This window comes from Oncorhynchus clarkii, chromosome 28, assembly GCF_045791955.1.
Source record: "Oncorhynchus clarkii lewisi isolate Uvic-CL-2024 chromosome 28, UVic_Ocla_1.0, whole genome shotgun sequence".
NCBI lineage: Eukaryota > Metazoa > Chordata > Actinopteri > Salmoniformes > Salmonidae > Oncorhynchus > Oncorhynchus clarkii.
The window spans coordinates 23,568,156-23,594,652 of NC_092174.1; the positions used below are offsets into that span (position 1 = coordinate 23,568,156).

The 26,497-nt window shown below is 42.7% G+C and overlaps 1 protein-coding gene across 4 annotated transcripts in view; it reads right to left on the reverse strand.

Moving 5' to 3' along the window:
- Positions 1 to 26,497, reverse strand: part of LOC139387049 (catenin delta-2-like) — a 130,069-nt gene that overhangs the window by 40,889 nt on the left and 62,683 nt on the right. The window contains exons 4-10 of one of the 4 annotated variants that reach the window (XM_071133027.1): positions 23,606 to 23,640; positions 22,470 to 22,586; positions 18,846 to 18,991; positions 17,010 to 17,562; positions 16,648 to 16,791; positions 6,489 to 6,729; positions 1,654 to 1,710 (exon numbers count right to left, since the gene is read on the reverse strand). In XM_071133027.1, coding sequence (XP_070989128.1) covers positions 1,654 to 1,710; positions 6,489 to 6,729; positions 16,648 to 16,791; positions 17,010 to 17,562; positions 18,846 to 18,991; positions 22,470 to 22,586; positions 23,606 to 23,640 — 1,293 coding nt within the window. Of the gene's footprint in view, positions 1 to 1,653; positions 1,711 to 6,488; positions 6,799 to 16,647; positions 16,792 to 17,009; positions 17,563 to 18,845; positions 18,992 to 22,469; positions 22,587 to 23,605; positions 23,641 to 26,497 lie in introns of all 4 variants that reach the window. The other 3 variants (XM_071133025.1, XM_071133029.1, XM_071133026.1) reach the window with 3 other exon arrangements.

The following is a 26,497-nucleotide window of genomic DNA, read 5'->3' on the forward strand; positions in this document are numbered from 1 at the left end:
GCCATTTAATATAATGTTTACATACCCTACATTACTCATCTCATATGTATATACTGTACTCGATACCATTGTTGCATCTTGCCTATGCCGTTCTGTACCATCACTCATTCATGTATCTTTATGTACATATTCTTAATCCCTTTACACTTGTGTGTATAAGGTAGCTGTTGTGAAATTGTTAGGTTAGATTACTCGTTGGTTTTTACTGCATTGTTGGGACTAGAAGCACAAGCAGGTCGCTACACTCGCATTAACATCTGCTAGCCATGTGTATGTGACAAATAAAATTTGATTTGAAATAGGTCAGGTCTTGAAAATGTGTAAAAAAACTTTCCCCCCTCCATATCCACAATGTGCGTAAAAGAGGCCCATATAGATGACTTGGGTTTTCCTCGCCGTACTCTCTTTCATTCAGTTTCTTCTTCACATCAGCAAAGAACGACTCTGCATTGTCTGCTTCATATGAGGCTTTAGTTTAGGAAGGTCATAAAAAACATCATACTAAGACAACGTATTTCAAAATAACAGAATAGCATGTTTCACGTTTTATTTATCTGGGCTTAGTAGCCGAGGCTATGTGGCTGCACCATCAACTTGTTAATTTAGCAGACATCACTCGCGTATATTCAGTCAGCACATATATTTAAAGATTATAATGGAATATAACAGAACATTTTTGTTTCTCTTAGAATAAAAACCTTACCGTGTAACAACAGTTATAGTAAGTAATGAACTACAGTCCAGTTACAGCTTCTTCTGACAGAATAGAAACAAAAAAAGAGGTGTCTTATTCCGAATGTGCACACGGGACAGAGGAAGAGCAATTCTTACACTATTGTTTTAAATTCAATCAGCTTCTTCTTCCTCATTCAGTTAATTCAAATTAAACCGTGACATCAGGTACACAATTATCTGTTTCTATCACCTGTTCATCAATTCACGTCATTCATTCAGTGATGTGAGAGACACATTAACGCCTCGGTACTAACGCTTTAGACTGAACCCATAAAGGTAGTATGATCAGATACTGCAAAAGTGACATTTAAGTAAATGGATTCTGCCCCTTAATTACTGCACATGTCACAGTAAATCTTGGGATGATGAAGCACATTTAGAAAATGATGAGAGAAAAATGATGATGAATGATGTAAAATGAAGGAAAAAATGTATGATTTTTGGATAATGGATTCCTACTGTTGCTATCCTCACACAATCAGCAAGTACCCGTAACCTACCCAAAAAGCTTCCAACTGCTGTCACTTTTAGAAAGCCATAAAAGCTTAACTGAAGAGTAACTTCACAACATCACATCGTACCATTAATTACTAGACAACCTGAAGAGTAAACTTGAGAAACTTGGAGGCAAATAGATACATAACCTAATCTGTGAGAAGATACTGTATATAAAATTGTGGGCAGCACCAATGGCACTACCTTTACTTTACTTTTCCTGAGGAAGTCACATGAAGCTTTCAGTGAAGTAGCTACTGTAAGTAAATGGGAATCCGAGGACAATGCAATGGAAAAAAGAACTGAACTATTGTCATTCATGCTCTTTCATTGGTAAGGAAATGTTCCTGGTATTTGTATAGTAGACATGAAGGACAGATTCAGTGAATGAGAGATAGAAATATGTAATAAATGCTGGATTACTTTGTCATTCTTTGCTCGGCTTGATTTTGATTCCAGACAAGGAATTCAGGGTCGTACCTATCAGGAGACAGGCAGAAAGGAAAAAAATGTAGGTGGGTGTCTCGCACAAAGGAGCTTGACAAGAATAAAATAATACTCATTTGAATGTCTTTCTTTCTCAACAATTTTCCTATTACACACTTACACTGGATTCAGAACATGCACTAGATGATTTGATTGTGGTGGATGGGGATCTTTTAAAGAGGGGGTCTTACAAAACCAAGAAATATGGAGATCAATTTGCTATCAGCTAGGTCAATTATGGATTGTTCAGTCATCAGAACCATTATCATGGTTTGTGGAGAGACACATTCCAGTGATCTTGTCATTGTTTTTCTTAAATATGAATAGATGTATTTAGGACTATGCTTTCCTATAATTTAGGACTCTGCTAAATAGTGACATAAATTATATCACGCAAACAACCATTGGACATTAGGAAAGTTTTAACTTACAGCTACATAGCCAAATATAACAACCTTAATTGTGGTTGAGTATTTCTTTTATAGAGTATTGTTTTGGTCGTTGACTTTGAACATGATTCATTAAAACATTTAATTAATCTCTTTCTAGAATTCAACTGATTTGCTAGACACAATACAGGCCTAGTGTTTCCACAATTAATTGAAATTAAGATCGATTGAAGACCTGCTTTGGTGAAACCCGCCCTTTAACAATAATGAATATGAAGTAACCAAAAAAATAGGGAGTCATTTCTAATTTGGGGATTACTGTAATTGACTGTGCATGTTGTGAAGTTGTTTGCAGCCAGCAAATCAATGCATCACAAGTCAATCCACTGAAAGCGTGTACAAACGCCAAAAGTAATGCCAGAGCTACAGCAGATACAGTGCAATGTGGAAAAGGAAAGAAAGATAGAAAAACAAATACATAGTACAGGGGATGGTGAATGAAGAAAACAGAATGGGATAAATTAAAAGTAATGAACTTGTATTGCAAACATACAGTTGAAGTCGGAGGTTTACATACACCGTAGCCAAATACATTTAAACTCAGTTTTCATAATTCCTGACATTTAATCCTAGTAAAAATTCCCTGTCTTAGGTCACCACTTTATTTTATGAATGTGAAATGTCAGAATAATAGTAGAGAATGACTTATTTCAGATTTCATTTCTTTCATCACATTCCCAGTGGGTCAGAAGTTTACACTCAATTAGTATTTGGTAGCATTGCCTTTAATTGTTTAACTTGGGTCAAACGTTTTGGGTAGCTTTCCACAAGCTTCCCACAATAAGTTTGGTGAATTTTGACCCATTCCTCCTGACAGAGCTGGTGTAACTGAGTCAGGTCTGTAGGCCTCCTTGCTTGCACACGCTTTTTCAGTTCTGCTGACAAATTTTCTATAGGATTGAGGTCAGGGCTTTGTGATGGCTACTCCAATACCTTGACGTTGTTGTCCTTAAACCATTTTGCCACAACTTTGGAAGTATGCTTGGGGTCATTGTCCATTTGGAAGACCAATTTGTGACCAAGCTTTAACTTCCTGACTGATGTCTTGAGATGTTGCTACAATATATCCACGTAATTCTCCATCCTCATGATGCCATCTATTTGTGAAGTGCACCAGTCCCTCCTGCAGCAAAGCACCCCCACAACATGATGCTGCCACCCCCCGTGCTTCACGCTTGGGATGGTGTTCTTCGGCTTGTAAGCCTCTTCCTTTATTAACCCTCCAAACATAACGATGGTCATTATGGCAAACAGTTCTATTTTTGATTCATCAGACCAGAGGACATTTCTCAAAAAACTATGATATTTGTCCCCATGTGCAGTTGCAAACCGTAGTCTGGCTTTTTTATGGCGCTTTTGGAGCAGTGGCTTCTTCCTTGCTGAGCGGCCTTTCAGGTTATGTTGATATATGACTCGTTTTACTGTGGATATTGTCACGACTTCCACCGAAGGTAGTTCCTCTCCCTGTTCGGGCGGCGACGCCGACTACTAGCCATCACAGATCCCTTTTTCCTTTTTTGTTTGTTTTGTCTTTGGTTCTTTTCACACCTGGTTTCATTTGCCTTAATTTCTGTGTGTATATATTTACCCTGTTGCCTGCCTAGGTTTGTGCGGAATTATTATTTTATTGTGATGTAGCTCGATGAGGTTATGCCCTATTTCTTGTTTTCACGGATTTAATAAGAGTGTGTTATTGTCGGAGCTTTGTTTGTCCCTCTGTGCGTTTGTACGGGTTCTCTGTTGTCGAGGGCATTTTACTTTTTTGATTGTGCCATACCTGTGTTGGTGGACTTGCCAATTAAAAAGTACGCTTGTCAGACATCTCTGCTCTCCTGCGCCTGACTCTTTCACCTACCTCCTAACGCAACATTATCACAGAATCCCGCACCACTTCGATGGAGTCAGCAGGAGCGGACGCGCTCCCAATATCTTTGGAGGAGCACGTTCAACACCACACTGCAGTGTTACACCGGCTGGGGACCGCGATGGATCAGGTGATGGCGACGATGGATCAGGTGATGGCGACGATGGAAAGATGGGAGAGAGGTGGCCTTCCCACACCTCCATCAGCCACACTCCAACCAGTACCACAACCCTCTCCTTCATTGCCTGGGTCCAGTGGTATTCAATTCGCACTCCTGAGGGAGTACGATGGAACGGCGGCCGGGTGCCAGGGATTCTTACTCAAAATGGAGTTATACCTGGCAACCGTTCACCCGACTCCTTCGGAAGGTGAAATCGTGAACGCCCTCGTCTCCTGCCTCTCAGGCAAAGCCCTAGAGTGGGCCAACGCGGTATGGAACGATCCTGACTCGGCGAGGCACCACTACCCAGAGTTCACCCGCCGCTTTCGGGCCGTGTTCGACCACCCACCTGAGGGCCGAGCGGCGGGTGAACAGCTGTTCCATCTAAGGCAGGAGAAGAGGGGCGCTCAGGACTTCGCCCTAGAGTTCCGGATCTTGGCCGCTGGCGCGGGATGGAACGACAGGACCCTGATCGATCACTATAGGTGCAGTTTGCGCGAGAACGTCCGTAGGGAGCTAGCCTGTAGAGACACCTACCCTCTCCTTAGACCAGCTGATAGACATGTCCATTCGGTTGGACAACTTGCTGGCGACCCGCGGGCGTCCGGATCGGGTCCTGTCAGTTTTATCCCCCAGCCCCTCCACTCCAACGCCCATGGAGCTAGGAGGTGCTGCAGCGAGGGCGACCGGAGGAGGGGGCCTTTCCCGTACCAGCTGTGGTCGTAGAGGGCACACTGCTGACCGGTGCTGGAGGGGTCCTACAGGGAGTGTGTTATTGTCAGAGATTTGTTTGTTCCTCTGTGCGTTTGTACGGGTTCTCTGTTGTCGAGGGAGTTTTACTTTTTTGATTGTGCCATACCTGTGTTGCCAATTAAAAAGTACGCTTCTCAGACATCTCTGCTCTCCTGCGCCTGACTCTTTCACCTACCTCCTAACGCAATATTATCACAGATATAGATACTTTTGTACCTGTTTCCTCCAGCATATTCACAAGGTCCTTTGCTGTTGTTCTGGGATTGATTTGCATTTTTCGCACCAAAGTACTTTCATCTCTAGGAGACATAACGTGTCTCCTTCCTGAGCGGTATGACGGCTGTGTGGTCCCATGGAGTTTATACTTGCGTACTATTGCTTGTTTAGATGAACGTGGTAACTTCAGGCATTTGGAAATTGCTCCCAAGGATGAACCAGACTTATGGAGGTCAAATACATTTTTTCTGAGGTCTTGGCTGATTTCTTTTGATTTTCACATGATGTCAAGCCAAGAGGCACTAAGTTTGAAGGTAGGCCTTGAAAAACATCCACAGGTACACCTCCAATTGACTCAAATTATGTCATGGCTTTAGAAGCTTGTGATAGGCTAATTGACATCATTTGAGTCAAAAGGAGGTGTACCTGTGGATGTATTTCAAGGCCTACCTTCAAACTTTTTCTGAAATTTTCTGGAATTTTTCCAAGCTGTTTAAAGGCACAGTCAATTCAGTGTATGCAAACTTCTGACCCACTGGAATTGTGATACAGTGAATAATAAGTAAAATATTCTGTTTGTAAACAATTGTTGGAAAAATTACTTGTGTCATGCACAAAGTAGATGTCCCAACTGACTTGCCAAAACTATAGTTTGTTAACAAGAAATGTGTGGAGTGGTTGAAAAACGAGTTTTAATGACTCCAACCTAAGTGTATGTAAACTTCCGACTTCAACTGTAGATATTCCTGTTTTCTCTGATCTTTCATTAGTATGTATTCCTAGTGATTAAACATGTTGTTGTTTACAGTATTGTTTTTTAAATATTTGCTCTAAAGGAATAAACTCCTTGATCAGACCCACACAAAAGCAACTCTGATAGTACAGCAATACAGCCATAAAGCTTATGACTCAAGGCCACTCCCAGGTAAACACTTTATGACACACACACACACACACACACACACACACACACACACACACACACACACACACACACACACACACACACACACACACACACACACACACACACACACACACACACACAAACAAACAAACAAGACAGCCCAGACAGACACACGCACACACACACACACACACACACACACAAGTAAAAGTTTAAACAACACAAGGTGAAGGAAGGTGAGGTTCAACAAGCTTCATGTGCCCTCCAGAAAACAGTGGCTGTGTCATTCAAGGCGTAGTGGTACCGACAGGCCAAACAGAGGATCGACTGGTAGGCAGTGATGTGGATGTGTGCTTTATATTCAGTGGTCTGACTGAAGGAGAGATGAGGTGTTATAAATAACAGCGCTATAGTGACACTCACCTGGGATCCTTCTGGATGCTGTCGACAGAAGGTGAGCGGGCCAGTGCGGCCTCCGGGGGCAGCATGGGGCCAGACGTGCTGTAGGGCAACTCGGTGGTCGGGCAGAACTGGAGGGTGCGGTACGGGTTGGCGTAGTCCGAGCCAGTGGCAAAGCTGCTTCTCTGGTAGGGCAAAGTGCCTGAGGTGTTCTGGCTGCCTGTACGCTGCAAGGGGATGGAGTCAACACCAGGGGAAGATGGGGCTACGGCAGGAGGGAAGTAGGGACAGAGCAGAAAGTTCAGGACCTCTTCACAAAACTGGTTTACTGGGTCTAGGCAGAGGAATGAGCGAGCACACAGTGAGAAGAGAAACAGAACAACCAAACACCAGAGAAATAAGAGGAGGGGAAGAAGAGGGTGAAAGCAAAATCAAAAGAAAGACAGAAAGGATCATTCATTTAATTAATGTTTCAATACTTCCCTTGGCAGCCTCTGCCAAGAACTATAAGGAAACAATACACAGAAAAACATACAGTGTCACAAAAGATTCCGGTACATTTCAATACATTTCATAACTTTCAGTACATTTATCATGTATGAATTATGACAAATGCACTAAATGTCAGTTTGTCAAATTACAGTTAGACAAACACAATTGACAAATGGCCAGAAGAAGAAGAGGTAGGCATTCTGTAGATGAATGATTATTTACTCCAATAGAACACAACAGACGTACCTCTCTCAGAACACTGAAAAGACCTTACAGTCAGTTTATTGTGAAATGTATTTCTTTACTAACTTTGTCTTTTCATAATCTACCATGAGGAGCATTGAACATGATCTTAAACACAGAACACCTTAATTTCCACACAGTATTGTGTTGGTTAAAATGAATTTCAGAAGAATTCATGGAAGACAGCGGTGAATGGCTAATGATTTCATGTCAAACAAAGTCCAATGGAGGCCCCTGAAAAGTCATTTTTCTGTCTGAAAAGACTGCTTTTCAGGAAAAATGAATGACAGGTATTAGGTTAGAATCACTGTGAGGCCAACATAATATAGTGAGAAGTCAATGTTATTCTGAATATATACATATACAATTTGTTGATTTGAGCAAAGCCATGGAATGAGACACGATTCTTTCACTCATTGCCATTTATCTTTGAGGTATGTATCACTGTAGGGCTGCAGACTACTGTGCTGCATTCCCTGGTCAGGGCAGAGCTGCTGCTGCTACTGCTAATCGTGATCATGTGGAAGGCCTCTATACATCTCTAGGGAGCCCTGCCTGCCTGTCAGTTTAACACAGAGTGAGAGGTAAATAGAGTTACCGTGTAGCAGCTTTTACACTGCACCCTCCTCCCTGGCAGCCATGACCTAGGCTCCACACATGAAACTCCCACCTGGGCAGTTCTCAGTTGTACTATGGTCGGATAAACATTTTACACAGAGTGTACAAAACATTAGGAAGCTAATATTGAGTTTCACCCCCTTTTGCCCTCAGAAGAGCCTCAATTCTTTACAGACTTTAATGTCCCCGTGGGGAAATGTTGTTGCAGTGTCATGTACACATTTAAAGTGGCGTTGAAATAACAAAACAAATTGAAAATACAACTTTCATAACAGTTACATGCCAAACTTCATTTGCCACATGCGCCGAATACAACAAGTGTAGACATTACCGTGAAATGCATACTTACAAGCCCTTAATCAACAGTGCAGTTTAAGAAGAAGAAAATATTTACCAAGTAGGCTAAAATAAAAAGTAATAATAAAAAGTAACACAATAAGAATAACAATAACAAGGCTATATACAGGGGGCACCGGTACCGAGTCAGTGTGCAGGTATACAGGCTAGTTGAGGTAATCTGTACATGTAGGTGGGGACGAAGTGACTATGCATAGGTAACAAACAAACAGCGAGTAGCAGCAATGTACAAGAGGGGGTATTAATGTAAATTGTCCAGTGGCGATTTTTATGAAATGTTCAGCAGTCTAATGGCTTGGTGGTAGAAGATGTTGAGGTGCCTTTTGGCCCCAGACTTGGTGCTCTGGTACTGCTTGCCGTGCGGTAGCAGAGAAAACAGTCTATAACTTGGGTGACTGGAGTCTAACAATTTTATGGGATTTCCTCTTACATCGCCTATTATATAGGTGCTGGATGGCAGGAAGCTTGGCCCCAGTGATGTACTGGGCCGTTCCCACTACCCTTTGTAGTGCCTTATGGTCAGATGCTGAGCAGTTGCCATACCAGGCGGTGATGCAACAGGTCAGGATGCTCTCGATGGTGCAGCTGTAGAACCTTTTTAGGATCTGAGGACCCATGCCAAATCTTTTTTGTCTCCTGAGGGGGAATAGGTTTTGTCGTGCCCTCTTCACGACTGTCTTGATATGTTTGAACCATGATAGGTATTACGGACTCAGTCAGGGAGAGGTTGAAAATGTCAGTGAAGACACTTGACAGTTGGTCCGCGCATGCTTTGATTACACGTCCTGGTAATACGTCTGGCCCAGCGGCTTTGTGAATGTTGACCTGTTTAAAGGTTTTGTTCACATCGGCTAACGAGAGCGTTACCACACAGTCATCCAGAGCAGCTGGTGCTCTCATGCATGCTTCAGTGTTGCTTGCCTCGAAGCGAGCATAAAATGAATTTATCTCGTCTCGTAGGCTCGCGTCACTGGGCAGCTCGCGTCTGGGTTTCCCTTTGTAGTCCGTAATAGTTTTCAAGCCCTGCCACATCCAACGATCGTCAGAGCCGGTGTAGTAGGACTCAATCTTAAATCTGTATTGATGCTTTTGTTTGTTGGTTCGTCTGCGGGCAAAGTGGGATTTCTTATAAGTGTCCGGATTAGTCTCCCGCTCCTTGAAAGCGGCAGCTCTAGCCTTTAGCTACATGCGGATGTTGCTTGTAATCCATGGCTTCTGGTTGGGATATGTACGTACAGTCACTGTGGGGACGACGTCATTGATGCACTTATTGATGAAGCTGATGACTGTGGTCAGATTTGCCAAATGGAGTGCTTTGTATGCATCTTTGTGTGTGGAGTAAAGGTGGTCAAGGATAATTTTTTCCCTGGTTGCACATATGACATGTTGGTAAAAATTTGGTAAAACTGATTTAAGTTTGCCTACATTAAAGTCCCCGGCCACAAGGAGCGCCGCTTCTGGGTGACCATATTCTTCTTTGCTTATGGCCTTATAGAGTTGGTTGAGAGCGGTCTTAGTGCCAGCTTCGCTTTGTGGTGGTAAATAGACGGCTACGAAAAATACAGATGAGAACTCTCTTGGTAGATAGTGTGGTCGACAGCTTATCATAAGGTACTCTACCTCAGGCGAGCAATAACTCGAGACTTCTTTAATATTTGACATCGCGCACCAGCTGTTACTGACAAAAAGACACACACCCCCACCCCTCGTCTTACCAGAGGTAGCGTCTCTGTTCTGCCGGTGCATTGAAAATCCCACCAGCTCAAAATTGTCCATTTCTTAGTTCAACCACGTCTCGTTGAAACATTGTTACAGTTTTTAATGTCCCGTTGGTAGGATAATCTTAATAATAGAGTTGAAGTCAGAAGTTCACATACATACTGTATTATTGAGTGGCAGACGTCCAGGGATATATTTAGGATGGCTCAGTGAGAGAATCAGATCCAAGATGGTAGTGTCTCGACCAACTGATTTAGATACAGTTGAAGTCTTAGCCAAATACATTTAAACTCAGTTTTTCACAATTCCTGACATTTAATCCTAATAAAAATGGCCTGTTTCAGGTCAGTTAGGATCACCACTATTTGAAGAATGTGAAATGTCAGAATAATAGTAGAGAGAATGATTTATTTCAGATTGTATTTCTTTCATCACATTCCCAGTGGGTCAGAAGATTACCGACACTCAATTGGTATTTGGTAGCATTGCCTTTAAATTGTTTAACTTGGGTCAAATGTTTCAGGTAGCCTCCCACAAGCTTCCCACAATAAGTGGGCTGAATTTTGGCCCATTCCTCCTGACAGAGCTGGTGTAAATGAGTCAGGTTAGTAGGCCTCCTTGCTCACATACGCTTTTTCAGTTCTGCCCACAAATATTCTATAGGATTGAGGTCAGGGCTTCGTGATGGCCACTCCAATACCTTGACTTTGTTGTCCTTAAGCCATTTTGACACAACTTTGGAAATATGCTTGGGGTCATTGTCCATTTGGAAGACTCATTTGCGACCAAGTTTTAACTTTGACTGATGTCTTGAGATGTTGCTTCAATATATCCACATAATTTCCATTCTCATGATGCCATCTATTTTGTGAAGTACACCAGTCCCTCCTGCAGCAAAGCACCCCCACAACACGATGCTGCCACCCCCATGCTTCACAGTTGGGATGGTGTTCTTCGGATTGCAAGCCTCCCCCTTTTTCCTCCAAACATAACGATGGTCATTATGGCAAACAGTTCTATATTTTTTCATCAGACCAGAGGACATTTCTCCAAAAAGTACGATCTTTGTCCCCATGTGCAGTTGCAAACCGTAGTCTGGTTTTTCTATGGCGCATTTGGAGCAGTGGCTTCTTCCTTGCTGAGCGGCCTTTCAGGTTATGTCGATATAGGACTCAATTTACTGTGGATATGGATATTTTTATACTCGTTTCCTCCAGCATCTTCACAAGGTCCTTTGCTGTTGTTCTGGGATTGATTTGCACTCTTCACACCAAAGTACGTTCATCTCTAGGAAACAGAACTTGTCTCCTTCCTGAGCGGTATGACAGCTGCGTGGTCCCATGGTGTTTATACTTGGGTGCTATTGTTTGTACAGATGAACGTGGTACCGTCAGGCAATTGCTCCCAAGGATGAACCAAACTTGTGGAGGTCTACAATTTATTTTCTGAGGTCTTGGCTGATTTCTTTTGATTTCCCCATGATGTCATGGGGAAATACATTCACAGGTGCACCTCCAATTGACTCAAATGATGTCAATTAGCTTATCAGAAGCTTCTAAAGCCATGACATCATAATCTGGAATTTTCTAAGATGTTTAAAGGCAGAGTCAACTTAGTGTATATAAACTTCTGACCCACTGGAATTGTGATACAGTGAATTATAGGTCAAATAATCTGTCTGTAAACAATTGTTGGAAAAATTACTTGTGTCATGCACAAAGTCCTAACAGACTTGCCAAAACTATAGTTTGTTAACAAGAAATGTGTGGAGGGTTGAAAAATGAGTTTTAATAACTCCAACCTAAGTGTATTTAAATGTAAATAAATAAGTGTAAATACATTTCACGTTAGCAAGGAGAATGGAAGGCATTGGGAGCTTACTCGCTCGCCTCAGGCTTCTCAGAAGGATCCCTGATCTGCGTCCCCTTTTCTGCCGTCTTTTCTTCACACGAAAGGCGTGGATCTGGGCCTGTTCCAGTGAAAGCAGGATATCCTTCTCGTCGGACTCGTTAAAGGAAAAAGTTTCTTCCAGTCCACGGTGAGTAATCGCTTTTCTGATGTCCAGAAGTTATTTTCGGTCATAAGAGACGGTAGCAGCAACAGATATCTGTATTCCTCTACAATCTCTATGTTCTGACCTCTGATAGATGTTGCAGAGGTAGGTGCTGTATGCGTCCTGAAGTCTATGCACATCTCTTTGGTCTTATTGGTATTGAGGACCAAGTGTGATTCGTCACGCCACTCTACAAAGTAATTTAGGACCGGGCCATGGTGTTCCTTGTCATCATGCAACAGGCTGATCAAGGCAGTGTCATCAGCGAACTTAACTTTCCCATCATCTGTCAGGATGGGAACTAGTACAACTATTAGTGTACAAGATGTACAGACCTGTTTGTCGGGACATGGACTACAAGGTGACGAAAGCGTTCCACAGGGATGCGGGCAGATATTGAATTCAATGCTTCCCACAGTTGTGTCAAGTTGGCTGGATGTCCTTTGGGTGGTGGACTATTCTTGATACACACGGAAAACTGTTAAGAATGAAAAAACAAACAGTTTTGCAGTTCTTGACACACTCAAACAGGTGCACCTGGCCCATTATACCATAAACCATACCCCGTTCAAAGGCACTTACATCTTTTATCTTGCCCATTCCTCCTCAAAATCACACACATGCACAATCCATGTCTCAATTGTCTCAAAGCTTAAGAGCTCAGTGACTTTCAACGCGGCACCATCATAGGATGTCACCTTTCCAACAAGTCAATGCGTCAAATTTCTGCCCTGCTAGAGCTGCACCGGTCAACTGTAAGTGCTGTTATTGTGGAGTGGAAACATCTCGGAACAACAACGGCTCAGCCACAAAGTGGTATGCAACACAAAATTGTCTGTCCTCGATTGCAGCACTGAGTACTGAGTTCCAAACTGCCTCTGGAAGAAAAGTCAGCACAACTGTTCGTCGGGAGCTTCATGATATGGGTTTCCATGGCGGAGCAGCACTACAGCATACAATGACATTCTAGACGATTCACTTTGGGGAAGGCCCTTTCCTGTTTCAGCATGGCAATGCCCCCATGCACAAAGCAAGGTCCATATAGAAATGGTTTGTCGAGATTGGTGTGGAAGATTCCATTGGGATGAATTGGAACGCTGACTGTGAGCCAGGCCTAATCGTCCAACATCAGTGCCCGACCTCACTAATGCTTGTCACCCCAGCAATGTTCTAACATCTAGTGGAAAGCTTTCCCAGAAGAGTGGAGGCTGTTATAGCAGCAAAGGAGGGACCAACTACATATTTTGAAATGACCACACACTTTTGATCATGTAGTGTATATTCCCGTCACAAAATAATTGATTAAAACACACTGTTTTGCAATGAAGGTCTACAGTAGCCTCAATGGCACTCTGTAGGGTAGCAACACGGTGTAATTGGAGGACAGCTAGTTTCCGTCCTCCTCTGGATACATTGACTTCAATACAAAACCTAGGAGGCTCGTGGTTCTCACCCCCTTCCATAGACTTACACAGTAATTATGACAACTTCCTGAGGATGTTCTCCAACCTATCAGAGCTCTTGCAGCATGAACCGACATGATGTCCACCCAATGAAAGGATCAGATAATTAATCTAGTACTGAAAGCATAAGCTACAGATAGCAAGCACAGCAGTGCATAAAATGTGGTGAGTAGTTGACTAAAAGAGAGAGAAAGACAATAGTTGAACAGCTTTAAACAAATGAATTTCTTAAAATATGAAGGAGAAGCAAGAGAGCGAGAAAAATAGTATTTCATTTTTTTTGTTGCTTTCACTTACTTAGCTAACAAATGCAGCTAGCTAGTTTAGCCTACTCAAACACCAGGCTCAAACAGAGAGGGATGCTATGTTAGCTAGCTGGTAAGCTTATGGTTCTAAGAATTTATTGCCACGGGGGCCTGCCGGTGTAAGTGCTAAACTGCTTGATGACTGTACACTGTACTGCATGATTGTATCAGAGCGGGTTTACTAACGCTTTAGTTCTAGTAGCTATGTTGACTTGGTGTTAGCTAATATGTTGACAAATGTAGGCGGTGTGTAGTTAGTGATTATGATATGAAGGTTTGGCTTGGAAAGGCTTTTTCGCCTGGCCACAGACAGCTGATGTGTTGTGCACTGAAGTCCAAAAGCAAAGGAAAAAGGTGAGAGGAGAAGAGTGCGTAGATGCGAAAAGGAATTATCCAACAATCAAAGGGAGATCATGCTGTTTATATGTGGCTGTTACGAAAATGAACTGTGTTTGAGTGTGATCAGGGGTGTATTCATTCCACCGATTCTGTTTCTTAAAACTTTCTTAAAAGGAAGCAAACGTAACTAAAACATACCTGAATTTGTCCAATAGAAACTCTCGTTTGCAACTGCTGGACTAATAATTAAACCCTAGATCAGCTAGATGCAGGCAAGATTGTGGAAAGCACTATTGAATGTGTCAATGTCTGTCACCTTGATTACTCAAATTTGTCTTGACCTGTGCACCTATGTTGTAAACTTGAATTCATAGCCTAGGTTGTAGCAGGGAAAATCGAGTATCATGTAGTAGACTTAAACCTGTCAATGTTACTTTGAGCTGGGTGAATGGATCCTGGGTGAATGCATCCAATATTCTGTAATAGAAATAAAGCCATGCTCATAAAACAAATTCTCGTCCTCCCTCATCTTAAACAGCACTGACCGCCACAGCACACAGTGTGTATCAGATCAATGAATGTTGGTTGACTGAAATAAATATTATCACAGAAACAACATTGTGGCACTGTCTGAAATGTGAATAGGCCTACAAAAAGGTGTCCCATTGCAATGTGTGATTTCATTATATTTTTGATGTTGATGCAACACTTTTGACAACCAAAGAGGCAAAATAACAACATTGAACCACCAGATGTGAAATGTTGCCCTGGGGGTTGCCTAAAGTCCCACACAAACTGTACAATTTTAGCCTTCTTATGCTACGATTTTACCACCTCAGACAAAATGTCTTAGGTCATAAACGATTGACGTCTTGGCTCGTTCAGTGTGACAGGGTCTAGGTCTGTGGATTAAGTACCACTATGTGCGGTCGTAGGCTTTGACAAAGTTCTGGCACTGTCAGAAATTTTGAGCCTTTATCCGTGTAGTGTGGTTGGTGTTACGAGCCGATACCAGAAGGAACAGGTCTGGAAGGAACAGGCCCAATACAAACAGGTCCGGCACCTGTGAATAGCTAGATGAATATAATAGTTTGATTTAAACGTTTACATGCTTTGCCAGAACAACGATTTCCCTAATAATCTTGTTTACATGGACATAAACCAAAATCAGACTACCTGATGGGATTGTGATAAAAGCACCAAATGGGCAAGAATGACCTTCTACCTTGTTATTTTTGGGAAGCCTCTGACATACAACCTTTATATGTGAAAACAATTTCTAAGATGCATACTTTCAGTTTTTCCGAACTCACTTCACTAGCGCAGAAGCACAGAGGCTTGCGCTGCCGGTGCTGGCACATGCGCAGATCAAATACACTAAATTGGTTATATCGTAAAAATCAGCAAAACAAAATTTTGCTTTTTGGTCTTCATCTTAGTTTATGGATAGGCATTAGGGTTAGTAGTGTGGCCAAGGTTAGGGTTAGGTTTAAAATCAGATATTATGGCTTTGTGGCTGTGCCAGCTAGTGACCACTCTGCACAGCTGCCTCCATGGCAAGATTAATGACAATAAATACCAACCTGCAGTGTGACACAATAATCGTAAAAGACAGAATCCTACATACAGTGTGAGAAGGGCTAAAAGGAGGTGAAAGATTAGGTTGAGAATCAGCAGAGGAGGGATACAGTACTGGCTGTGAGGATATGATCCAACAGCCTTCATGGACAATCTGTACCATCTCAACCCATGCTCAATAAAACACCAGTAAGAATCATGGTATCCCCTCCGGTCTTTCATGCATTCTTTACAAACAGGAAGCAATATCATAACTTCAATTCCCTAGCCTTTAGGAAACTAAAGCTTTTCAGATCGTATAGTAGGATTTGATCATATGCAGTGAAGTGAGGTGGAAATTCTGTGGAGGGGATACACATGCTCATTAAAGAAAGCATTAGGCTAAATACTGTAGAGTGAATTTGACCATGGTGGGTGCCTCAGACTCAGTTTTCAATGCTTGAGCATAAATCCTGTGAGATTAATTGAGATTAATTTCTGTCTAAATTCTAATGATCTGTGACTACAAAACAAATTGCCATCAAGATACTAATCGGATTTGCATACCTGAACTGAAAAAATGTAGATAAGCTAAACAATCTGATGGAGCGATAAAAATTCTGTTTAAAAAAAAAATCATTAGTGTTACTTGCAAGAAAACCACATTTTAAAGGCCCATCTTCTGAGTTCTACCTGAATTATAAGCTAAATGTGGGGCATTGACTGTTGAAATTCCTGCTTCCTTACCTTTTTGGCTTGTTGTGTTTGCTTGATTCCCATCTAATTCTGACATTATAAAAATTTGTGTTGCATTGAGTAATTTCTCCTATCAAGGATTTATCCAGTGCTGACTCAGATTAGCAGCTATCTAAAAACGCTTTTTCCTCTTGAACCTCTCATTGAATGATAACCCCCTATAACCTACTGTGAAACAATAACACTTGGTTGGCTAAGAAGTGAGAAAGCCACAAAGTTATAGTATAATATAAGGGGATGCCCAGTGCTGCGGGGCAAGGGCTCCGGACCAACTGACTCACCCTGGTTCTGATTGAGATTCCTGAGAGAGGGCTTCTGGTAGACCCTGTCCTCGTAGATGGGGTCAATGTGGTGCTCAGGAGATTGGAGAGGTCGCAGCTCTGAGCCCAGGTGACTGTGTTGGCTGCTGTAGGAGCCTCTGGACCCTGAACACCACAACACAAACACAGGAAACATTGTTAATTGATTCCAAACATGGTTAATAACGACATCTAGTATTATCAAGCCTATTAACTACAGCATTTAAAACAATTTGAGAGAATATTTATTTATCAATATATAGACTGCTGAACTCATAGAAAACACAATTTTAGACATAATATATATAAAGATATTATCTCTCTGTCTGCGCATGTGAACCCACCTGCCAAGCTGCCAGGCCTCCCGAGTGTGGCGTTGGCGTAGAGCTCGTGGGAGATCTTGTACTGGTCAGAGGAGTGCTGCATGCGCTTGCTGGGGGACAGGGTGGCGTAGTTACCCACAGTGGAGCTGAACTGATGGAGAGGGGACGAACCCGAGGCATTGCCTGAAGAGGCCATGTGCAGTGGAGACGTGGAGGACAGCCCGGCAGACCCCACCACCATGTTTATGGGGGAGCTGGTGCTATAGGACTTTGCCAGCCGGCTGGGGGACTGCTTGGGCGAGGAGACCCGCTGCAGGGTGGCGTAGCTGGGCATGTCGGAGGCTGAGCCAAGGCGCTGGAGCTTGGTGGGCGAGCCCACGGCCTGTATGGAGTGGGGGGAGCTCACGCGTTGGGCGGGCAGGGTGGAGCAAGAGTAGTACATGGAAGGAGTGGGTGGGGCGTCAGGCATGTGGAAGGCGCTGCCATGGCTCTGGGCAAACAACTCTCTATCTCTGCACTGGGACTGGGAGGAGTCTACACTGGCAGCCAGCTGGGCTGCACGGCTAGATGTCACCTGGAGAAACACAGGAAGAACCTTATTATTGTTTCAACTGACATTTACTCTGTTCCCAACCCCAAAATGACATGTATCATTGTTACAGCTGTAAATATAGTGAGCTCTAAAGGTATTGGGGCAGAGACACATTTGTTGCTGTTAAGGCTCTACACTCCAGTACTTTGGATTTGAAATGATACAATGACTATGAGGTTAAAGTGCAGACTGTCAAATTTACTTTTAGGGTATTTTCATCCATATCATTTAGAAATTACATCACTTTTGTACATAGTTCCCACATTTTAGGGGACCAAAAGTACTGCGTAACTTGACACTTTTAATGTCAATAAGAATATAATATGTTTCTAACACGTCTACATTAATGTGGATGCTTCCATGATTATGGATAGAATTATGAATGAATTGTGAATAATGATGAGTGAGAAAGTTACAGACGCACAAATACCATACCCCCAAGACATGATAACCTCTCACCATTACAATAACATGGGAGGTTAACATTTTTTGTAACCTTCTCACTTACCATTATTCATGATTCATTGAGGATTATCCGTAATGATGGTAGCATCCTCAAAGTGTTTAGAAACATATGATATTCTTATTCACAATAAAAATGACAATACATTATTTACCATTCATTTCTACTGGGCACAGAATAATCAGAAAAACAACCAGAACAAACAGGAAATGCATCCAACAAGTTTGTAGTCACAAGCTTGATGGGGGACTATGTACAAAAGGTGCTGTAATTCCTAAACGGTTCACCTGATACGGATGAAAATACCCTCAAATTAAAGCTGACAGTCTGAACTTTAACTTCATAGTAATTTTATAATTTAAAATCGAAAGCGCTGGAGTATAGAGTCAAAACTGCAAAAAAATGTGTCACTGTCCCAATACCTTTGGAGCTAACTGTGTGTATATATTATTATTATTTTTATTTTATTTTTTATTATTGTTTCATTTACATCTCTTTTTGACCTGCACTGTTGGAGCTCGGAGCTTAAGAATTTCACTGTACCCTGCAAATACATCTGCGACCCTGTGCATGTGAGTAATAAACTAATCTAATCTTCCACCTAGATCACATGCCATCTTGAAATCCAGACTATACAGCGAAAAGGCTAAATTATCTTTGACCGTGGCAATCTAAGAGCCTGTTCCAAATGGCACTCTACTCCTTATATAGTCCATTACTTTTGACCAGGGCTCTAAAACTAGTGCACTACTGTATATAGGGAATATGGTGCCATTTGGGACACACAATAAACCTCACCCACCTGGTTGTAACTGTGGATTGCCCCTCCCACCTGGCCCCCGCGGGGTGGGGCCTCTAGTGTCTGGTTGCTGTGGTAACCGGCTGGGTAAGGGAGTGTTCCATCCTGATTGTTGAGCTTAAGTGCACTCTGGGATAGCAGGCCTTGTCCTGTTTTGGAAGGAGAGTGGAGCTGAAATATTGAGACAATCTCTTACCCTCTGTGTCTGTATCCCCCATACTCTCTTTCTCCTCTGCCTCTCTGCGTCCATCACGCTCTCCCTCTCTCTGCCTCTCTTTCAGCATCTCTCTCCCAGTCTGTCTCTCCCAGTCTCTCTGTACGTAAATACCTTTATATCTACCAACCTCTTTCTCTGCCTCTCTATCTGCCTCTCTCTCTCTCTCCCTCCCTCGCACTACCCTCCCTCTGTCTCTCTCCCTCTTTCAGACCCAGAGAGGCAGAGAGGGAAAGCATGTATAATGGATCAGGAGGAATTGGGAGTCACTGAGCACAAGTGGTGCAGAATGAGGCCGACAATAAAGGTAATCAGACTACAGAGTTGTTTGGGCCTCACTACTCTCGTACGGGTAATTTCAATAGCATGCAGAAAAACGAACGCTGACCTGCATTTTTGTGCTTTGCCAGAACTCCTGTAAATAACAGCACAGTTAGCATTCAATTCAAATAGTAACACTAACATCAGCATTTTATTTCCATAGGCCTACATTTTCATTACATTATCCAAGCAATATTATGCAGTGTATTGTATTATATACTGTATATTAGCCACAGTGTTGTAAATCAAAAATATAATTACTGCACACAAAAATAAATACAATTTACTCCACACTGCAGTATAATAGCACACAATCTTCAGCAACATAGCTGTGAGTACTGTGCGTGTCATTAAATAAAATGCTGTGAACCTGTTTCTGTTTGACCTGTTTCAGTGCTCTACACCGCTCTCAGGTCAGTGAGGCTTCCTGCATTGACTGCCTTCACACCTTCCTCTGTGTTTACTCTCACATCCATGTTGTTCTGGCAACACCCAACTCATTTTCACATTAGCGTGGAGTAACTGGCCCGATGACTGCCTTTGTCACACACATGCGCACGCAAACACACACACACACAAGCATCTCATCTCTCACCCCCCCCCCCCTCCCCCCCATCAATTTCATTCAGGAAAAGTGAGCTAGCTCATTATGAAAATTATGACTGTAACTAGCACTGAAAATGCTGTCGTAAGTGACTCTATATTATTTATCTTGTGACATTTATCTATGAGCGGCTATATGAAAATGACCACAGAAATGTTTCCGCAACAACTTCATACTGTTACATATGTGCATTGGAGCATTTAAGGAGTTGAGTATTTCATAAATACATAATCATGTCAATGGTATCGAGTTTTTGGTTGAGGATTTCTGGAATTTAAGTGAATACTACAGGGTCCTTCTTAGAAGAGTCCGTGTGCGTGCGCGTGCGTGTGGTAAAGTAAAGTAGTCCAGCAGTCCAGAGGAATATCCCTGGCAAGGTGGTCGCTCAGGGTGCTTTAAATATGCAGGGAGTGGCTCCTTTAATTCATCTAGTCTATAACACATTTCCATTTTTCATCAAGACGCTATTTTTAGCGTAACTGATAGAGAGGGAATGTAGAATGCAGTGCACGTGCAAACACAGTCTATGACACACACGCATGTACGCACGCACACGTACGTACGTACACACATAGAAATACAGACACACACACACACACACACACACACACACACACACACACACACACAGAGACAGCATACACTATCTGCATATGTTCTTTCTTTCTAGCCCCAAAAAACCTCTCTGCTCTTTTCAGCACATTGAATATGAATGTGATTGCTTTATAGTGGCTGATTTGAAACCATATTCCTCGTACAAATGTGTACTCTGCTGTGCTCAAAGGAAGCTGCTGACGCCTCGGCGAGACATCATTTCCATATCAAACCCTTGACATACGCTGAATCTCTCCTGACAGCTAATACTCTCTTAGTAGGTCATAGTAAAAAGATGAAGATCGCTGCTTGGATCAAATGAAGTGAGGGCATTTGGGATCAGAAGAAAAGGGAAAACAACTGTTTTGAATGCAGAACGCAAACGTGATAAGAGACTTGAACACCTGCGGTATCTAGTTCCTGATTGAAACGTTCAAAGTCATTGACATCACTCAGTGCTAAAAGAGAAAGATCCTATCACCGGGCATTTCTGTATCTGGTTGATTTTGTATAGATCATTCTTGACATTCTTCTTGACATTTAGACTATTGATAAGCATAAAAAGTGTTGCAGTGAACTTATGCTATTTGTGTTGGCTTGAACAATATCTTCCTGCCTGTTTCATTTGAGACGACATGATATTTGTCTATTTCTAGTGAATTCATGAATTCTAAAATACACTATATATACACAAAAGTATTTGGACACCCCTTCAAATTAGTGGATTTGGCTATTTCATCCACACCCGCTGCTGACAGGTATATAAAATCGAGCACACAGCCATGCAAGATCCATAGACAAATATTGGCAGTAGAATGGCTTTACTGAAGAGCTCAGTGACTTTCAACATGGCACCGTCATAGGATGCCACCTTTCCAACAAGTCAGTTTGTCAAATTTCTGCCCTGCTAGAGCTGCCCCGGTCAACTGTATGCGCTGTTATTGTGAAGTGGAAACGTCTAGGAGCAGCAACGGCTCAGCCGCAAAGTGGTAGGCCACACAAGCTCACAGAACGGGACATTCACTACTGAGTTCCAAACTGTCCATGGAACCAACATCAGCACAATAACTGTTGGTGGATCATCATGAAATGGGTCTCCATGGCCGAGCAGCCGCACACAGCCTAAGATCACCATGTGCAATGCCAAGCTCGCCGCCATTGGACTTTGGAGCAGTGGAAACATGTTCTCTGGAGTGATGAATCACACTTCACCATCTGGCAGTCCGACCGACAAATCTGGGTTTGTCGGATGACAGGAGAACGTTACCTGCCCCAATGCATAGTGCCAACTGTAAAGTTTGGTGGATGAGGAATATTAGTCTGGGGCTGTTTTTCATGGTTCCGGCTAGGCCCCTTAGTTCCAGTGTAGGGAAATCTTAACGATACAGGATACAATTACATTATAGACCATTCTGTGCTTCTAACTTTTGGGGACAGTCCTAATCGCTCAACATCAGTGCCCGACCTCACTAATATTCAGCGATATTCCAACATCTAGTGGAAAGCATTCCCAGAAGAATGGAGGCTGTTTTTACAGCAAAGGGGGGACCAACTACATATTAATGCCCATGATTTTGGAAGGGGATGTTCGACAAGCAGGTGTGCACATACTTGGTATGGTAAGGATACAATGTCTTTCAGCTTGGAAATCAACATTTTTATTCACGTTTCAACTTTTGAAAAAGGTGACATTCAATGTATATCTAAAATTGTGTGAGATCTGTCGACGTGCCTTTGAGCAGGGTGTTGACCCTGGTTGCTTCTGTGGGTCGCTCTGGATGAGAGTCTGTTATATCACTGAATGTAATGTAAATCGGCTTCACTGCATGTAGATGGTATGTTTTAATATATAAAAAAATGTATTTGCACTGTATAACGTAAGGAGCGTCCTTACTGTCACCTGTGGAGAATTCCTGGGAGTCAAGGATCCCAGATTCCTGGAGTGACCTAATGCAGGAGTCCACCAGCTCCAAGCCAGTCGTCAGTTCCTCCTCAATGTCCTTCTGTCCGTCTGTGGAGACACAGCAATGAATGGAGAAGCAGGATTATTTTCCCGTTACCTCACAAATAGTCAAATGTTTACAAGCAGAGGTTTACTACAGGCACACTGACGGCAAAGTGGTAGTGACCATGTTAGATAAGCCAAAAGCTATGTAGCTTCACTGTTTACTGAAACGTGTCTCTGCCGTGCTGTACCGTCTCCTTGTCTATCTGTCTGTCCGTGCCTACAGAAACGGACATACTTGTCCCCTGTCTTCAGTTTGGCAAACAGTGCCAAGGGATAAAGCCTTACACAAGAGGGTTAAGATCAGCATTAATCTCTCTTCTATAGTGGCATGCATGGAGGCTGAAGCTACTAGCAGTAGACACTTAGTCCTCTACCGTATAAGGATGATTACTAGCGTTTTAACTCAAGGATAATTATGTTTGTGCAACCTTCCTAAACTCATCCCAAACATTTCTAAACTCATCCATCGGTCCCGTGTGGCTCAGTTGGTAGAGCATGGCACTTGCAATGCCAGGGTTGTTGGTTTGATTCCCATGGGGGATCAAAGTGAAAATGTATGCGTCACTACCGTAAGTTGCTCTGGATAAGAGCATTTGCTAAATGACTAAAAGGTAATACAAATCAGTGGAACTTTCATAGAGTAGATGACTAAGGGGACGCAGAATCCTGAACATAACTTGCAGTCATAAATCTTTTAGCACTGCTTCAATCAAATCCTAAACTACCTGTGTTTGATACTTTAGAAGACAAGGTTGCGGTCTGTGGTTCATACTTTGCTCGAAGCTCATCAATCTAGTCTCAACTAGATGTGCATATTTCACACTGGACAGACAGCTCTGTTGCTGTGCTGTCTGACAAATTATGACAACTGTCCAGACGTAGGAGCAAGGCATGGTCCACTCCACTCCACCCCCAAGATGCACCTATCATTACAATATGTACACAATTCCACGGAGGTTTCCGCATGCTCTGTCACATAATATAGAACAAGATGCATTGGTGCAGGATTTAGTACAACGTACCTTGGTTATTCCAGCGAAACTTCTCATCTGCTGAACTGAAAGAGAGAAAGAAACAGATCATGGTCAGAATAGAAAAGCAGCAAACCTTCATTTTCCTCTGCCGTAGCATCCTAATGCCCCAGACCTGAGCACTACCTGATGACTGGAACATTTTCATCCATTTATTTACCATGAATCAAATTCTATACACATCCACATAAACTCATGTTAACTGTAATACATTTGTACCTCACAATGACAATTCCCCCACTTAGTGAGAGATTATGGTTTGGGTGAGATGCTGCTAAAGTAACACTTGGCTCTGTCTGTCTGTCTGTCTGTCTGTCTGTCTGTCTGTCTGTCTGTCTGACTAGGCTACAGTACTGTAGAGCAGAGCACAATGGGAGTGGGGATGACTAAAGGGATCCCTTCCTCCCTTCCTCTGGTCAACATGGGGTCATCTGTCAGAGCAGTCCAGCCAGCCAGCACTAAGCCTGAACGGGTTCTCCCTCCAGGGGGAGGTGAGGGGGGTGCACAACACACCATCCAGAGAGACAAGGGACACGTGGTCTGGAGAGAACAAGCTTTCATAGCCACCAGTGCACCCCTCTCTCCCGCCCCCCCATAGCCACCCTCCTCCTGCCCCTGCCCCTTCAGAACCGCCACCCACCCCTCCCCCGAAGCACTAGGAGGGTGACAAATATTAACAATGTAGCCATGAAAGCACCACCTAGCTAGAGCTTCTTAGGGATCGTCGTCCCGTCAAGGGGACAGTTGTAAATCATGCAGCACCTTGTGTTATGATCGCAGATTTTAGAGAAACAACAAATGTCGGTACATATAAGTGTCTTATATCGGCTGAAAGCTTAAATTCTTGTTAATATAAATGCACTGTCCAATTTACAGTAGCTATTACTGCAAAAAAATGCCAAACTATTGTTTGAGGAGAGCTCCTAACCGCTATAGGTTTGATAAATTCACCTCTGAAGGTGAAATGTGTACTTACATTCTGAAATCTTACCCTGATTTCTCATCCAAAAAGTCCCAGAGATAACATGAAGTGTCGTTTTGTTAGATAAAATCCTTTTTCATATCCTAAAAAGGTCCATATAGCATGCACAATCGATTTTGTATTTCCACTCGTTCAATTTGCAAAGAAAGGAATCTGTGAAAATCTAACCCTAAACGTTGTTTCAACCGGTCAAATCACGTTAATATGTATTCCTTAGAGATCCTAGAACGTAACCAGACTTCACTATATCATTAGGGGTGTAGTATATCCTATAGGACACCATATTTGGTCAAAGATCAACTCTAACTTTGTCAAATAAGCACCAATCGGGGTCAAACAAAGCTAGTTAGATAGCCAATGAGCCGGGCTTTACGGGAGTATCTGGAATCCATGTATATGTCGTAAAATGTAGCTACTAACCTAGTACGACAGCATGCCTTTTCCTTTTGGACAAGAATTATAAGAATATTCAGAGTTATGAAGTTATGAAAACTGGTTGTTTTGCAAATGCTGAACTTATAATATGGCTACTAATACTGGAAAAGCTAAATCAAAGTCCAAGTATACAGATTTGCCTATATTCTGAAAAATGTCATACGAACGCAAATGTCTCCTTCACGATTTGCACAAATGTACCTGGGTGACTTCACACTAAATGTCATGTAGTTCGCTCATACTTCAAGTTATCCGTCTGAAACTTTGCGCATACATGGCTGCCATCTTGTGTACACCATCGGAATTACAACCAGAGTGATGGCTAGAACTGGGACCTTTCTCTTGCATTTCAAGGATTGTGGTAAGAAAAAATTGTTGTTTTTTTCTTTGTATTTTCTTCTACCAGATCTATTGTGTTGTATTCTCCAACATTCAATTCACATTTACACAAACTTCAAAGTGTTTCCTTTCAAATGGTACCAATAATATGAATATCCTTGCTTCAGGGCCTGAGTTACAGGCAGTTAGATTTGGTATGTCATTTTAGGCGACACTCGACAAAAAAAAGGGGTCTATCCCTAAGAAGATTTATTAACACATCACAATGAAATGCAACTCACTGCTGTTCATGGAGACCTGATTCTGCCAGGTTACAGCCAGGGGTGCTTAATTCTATACAGGCTATATTTCTAATTCTACATGAGTGGATGACTATTCCAGGTGGTAAAATGGCTCCCCACTGAGAAATCAACTGCTGCCCTCTCATCAGAGCAGAGTCTGGCACAGAGTGCTGCTTCTGCCAGCCAGCCTTTATCCTTTTTATGGGGTGATATGTTGACGTAGTCACTAAGCCAGGGCCGTCACATGGACTCAGATAACCACACTGGGATCGATGGGAGATTATCTCTGATCTGGAGCACACAAACAACAATCATAATAACTATGGAGTCACTGGAAATGGGAGCTTGAGTGGAGTATCGGGATCTGCTGTCCCCCATCACATGATTAATGTGAGAGTGTCCCAGTGAAGGCCCGGCCCAACGCTAGCTGCCTCAGAGCTCAGCCGCCACTGTGATCACTAGGCTAAATGGTCATTCACTGGCCCTTTGACCAAGTAGCAGCTGCTAAATCATCCTATTGATTTCTCCTTCACAGTTCCTATTGTGAGGCTGTCTCCGTTTACAGTGGGGTGACGAATTGCCAGAGAAAACAAAACTAATAGGGGCTCAACATCGGTCTGCAAGTGCTCATTCATCACCCGTTCTTTATTGAACAATAAACACATACAGCACCGCACCGGCACAGGGCAGGGGAGGAAGAGAGGAAAGGGAAGAGGGTCAGTGTGTTGGGCTTGAGTGGCCTCTCACAGAGACACTCTGATGGTCTGAAAGGATTGATGATAATAACCAGTACCTCCTATCTCACTCCTGTGTTTGCCTCAATAGTTTCCCCCAACTTTTTAAACT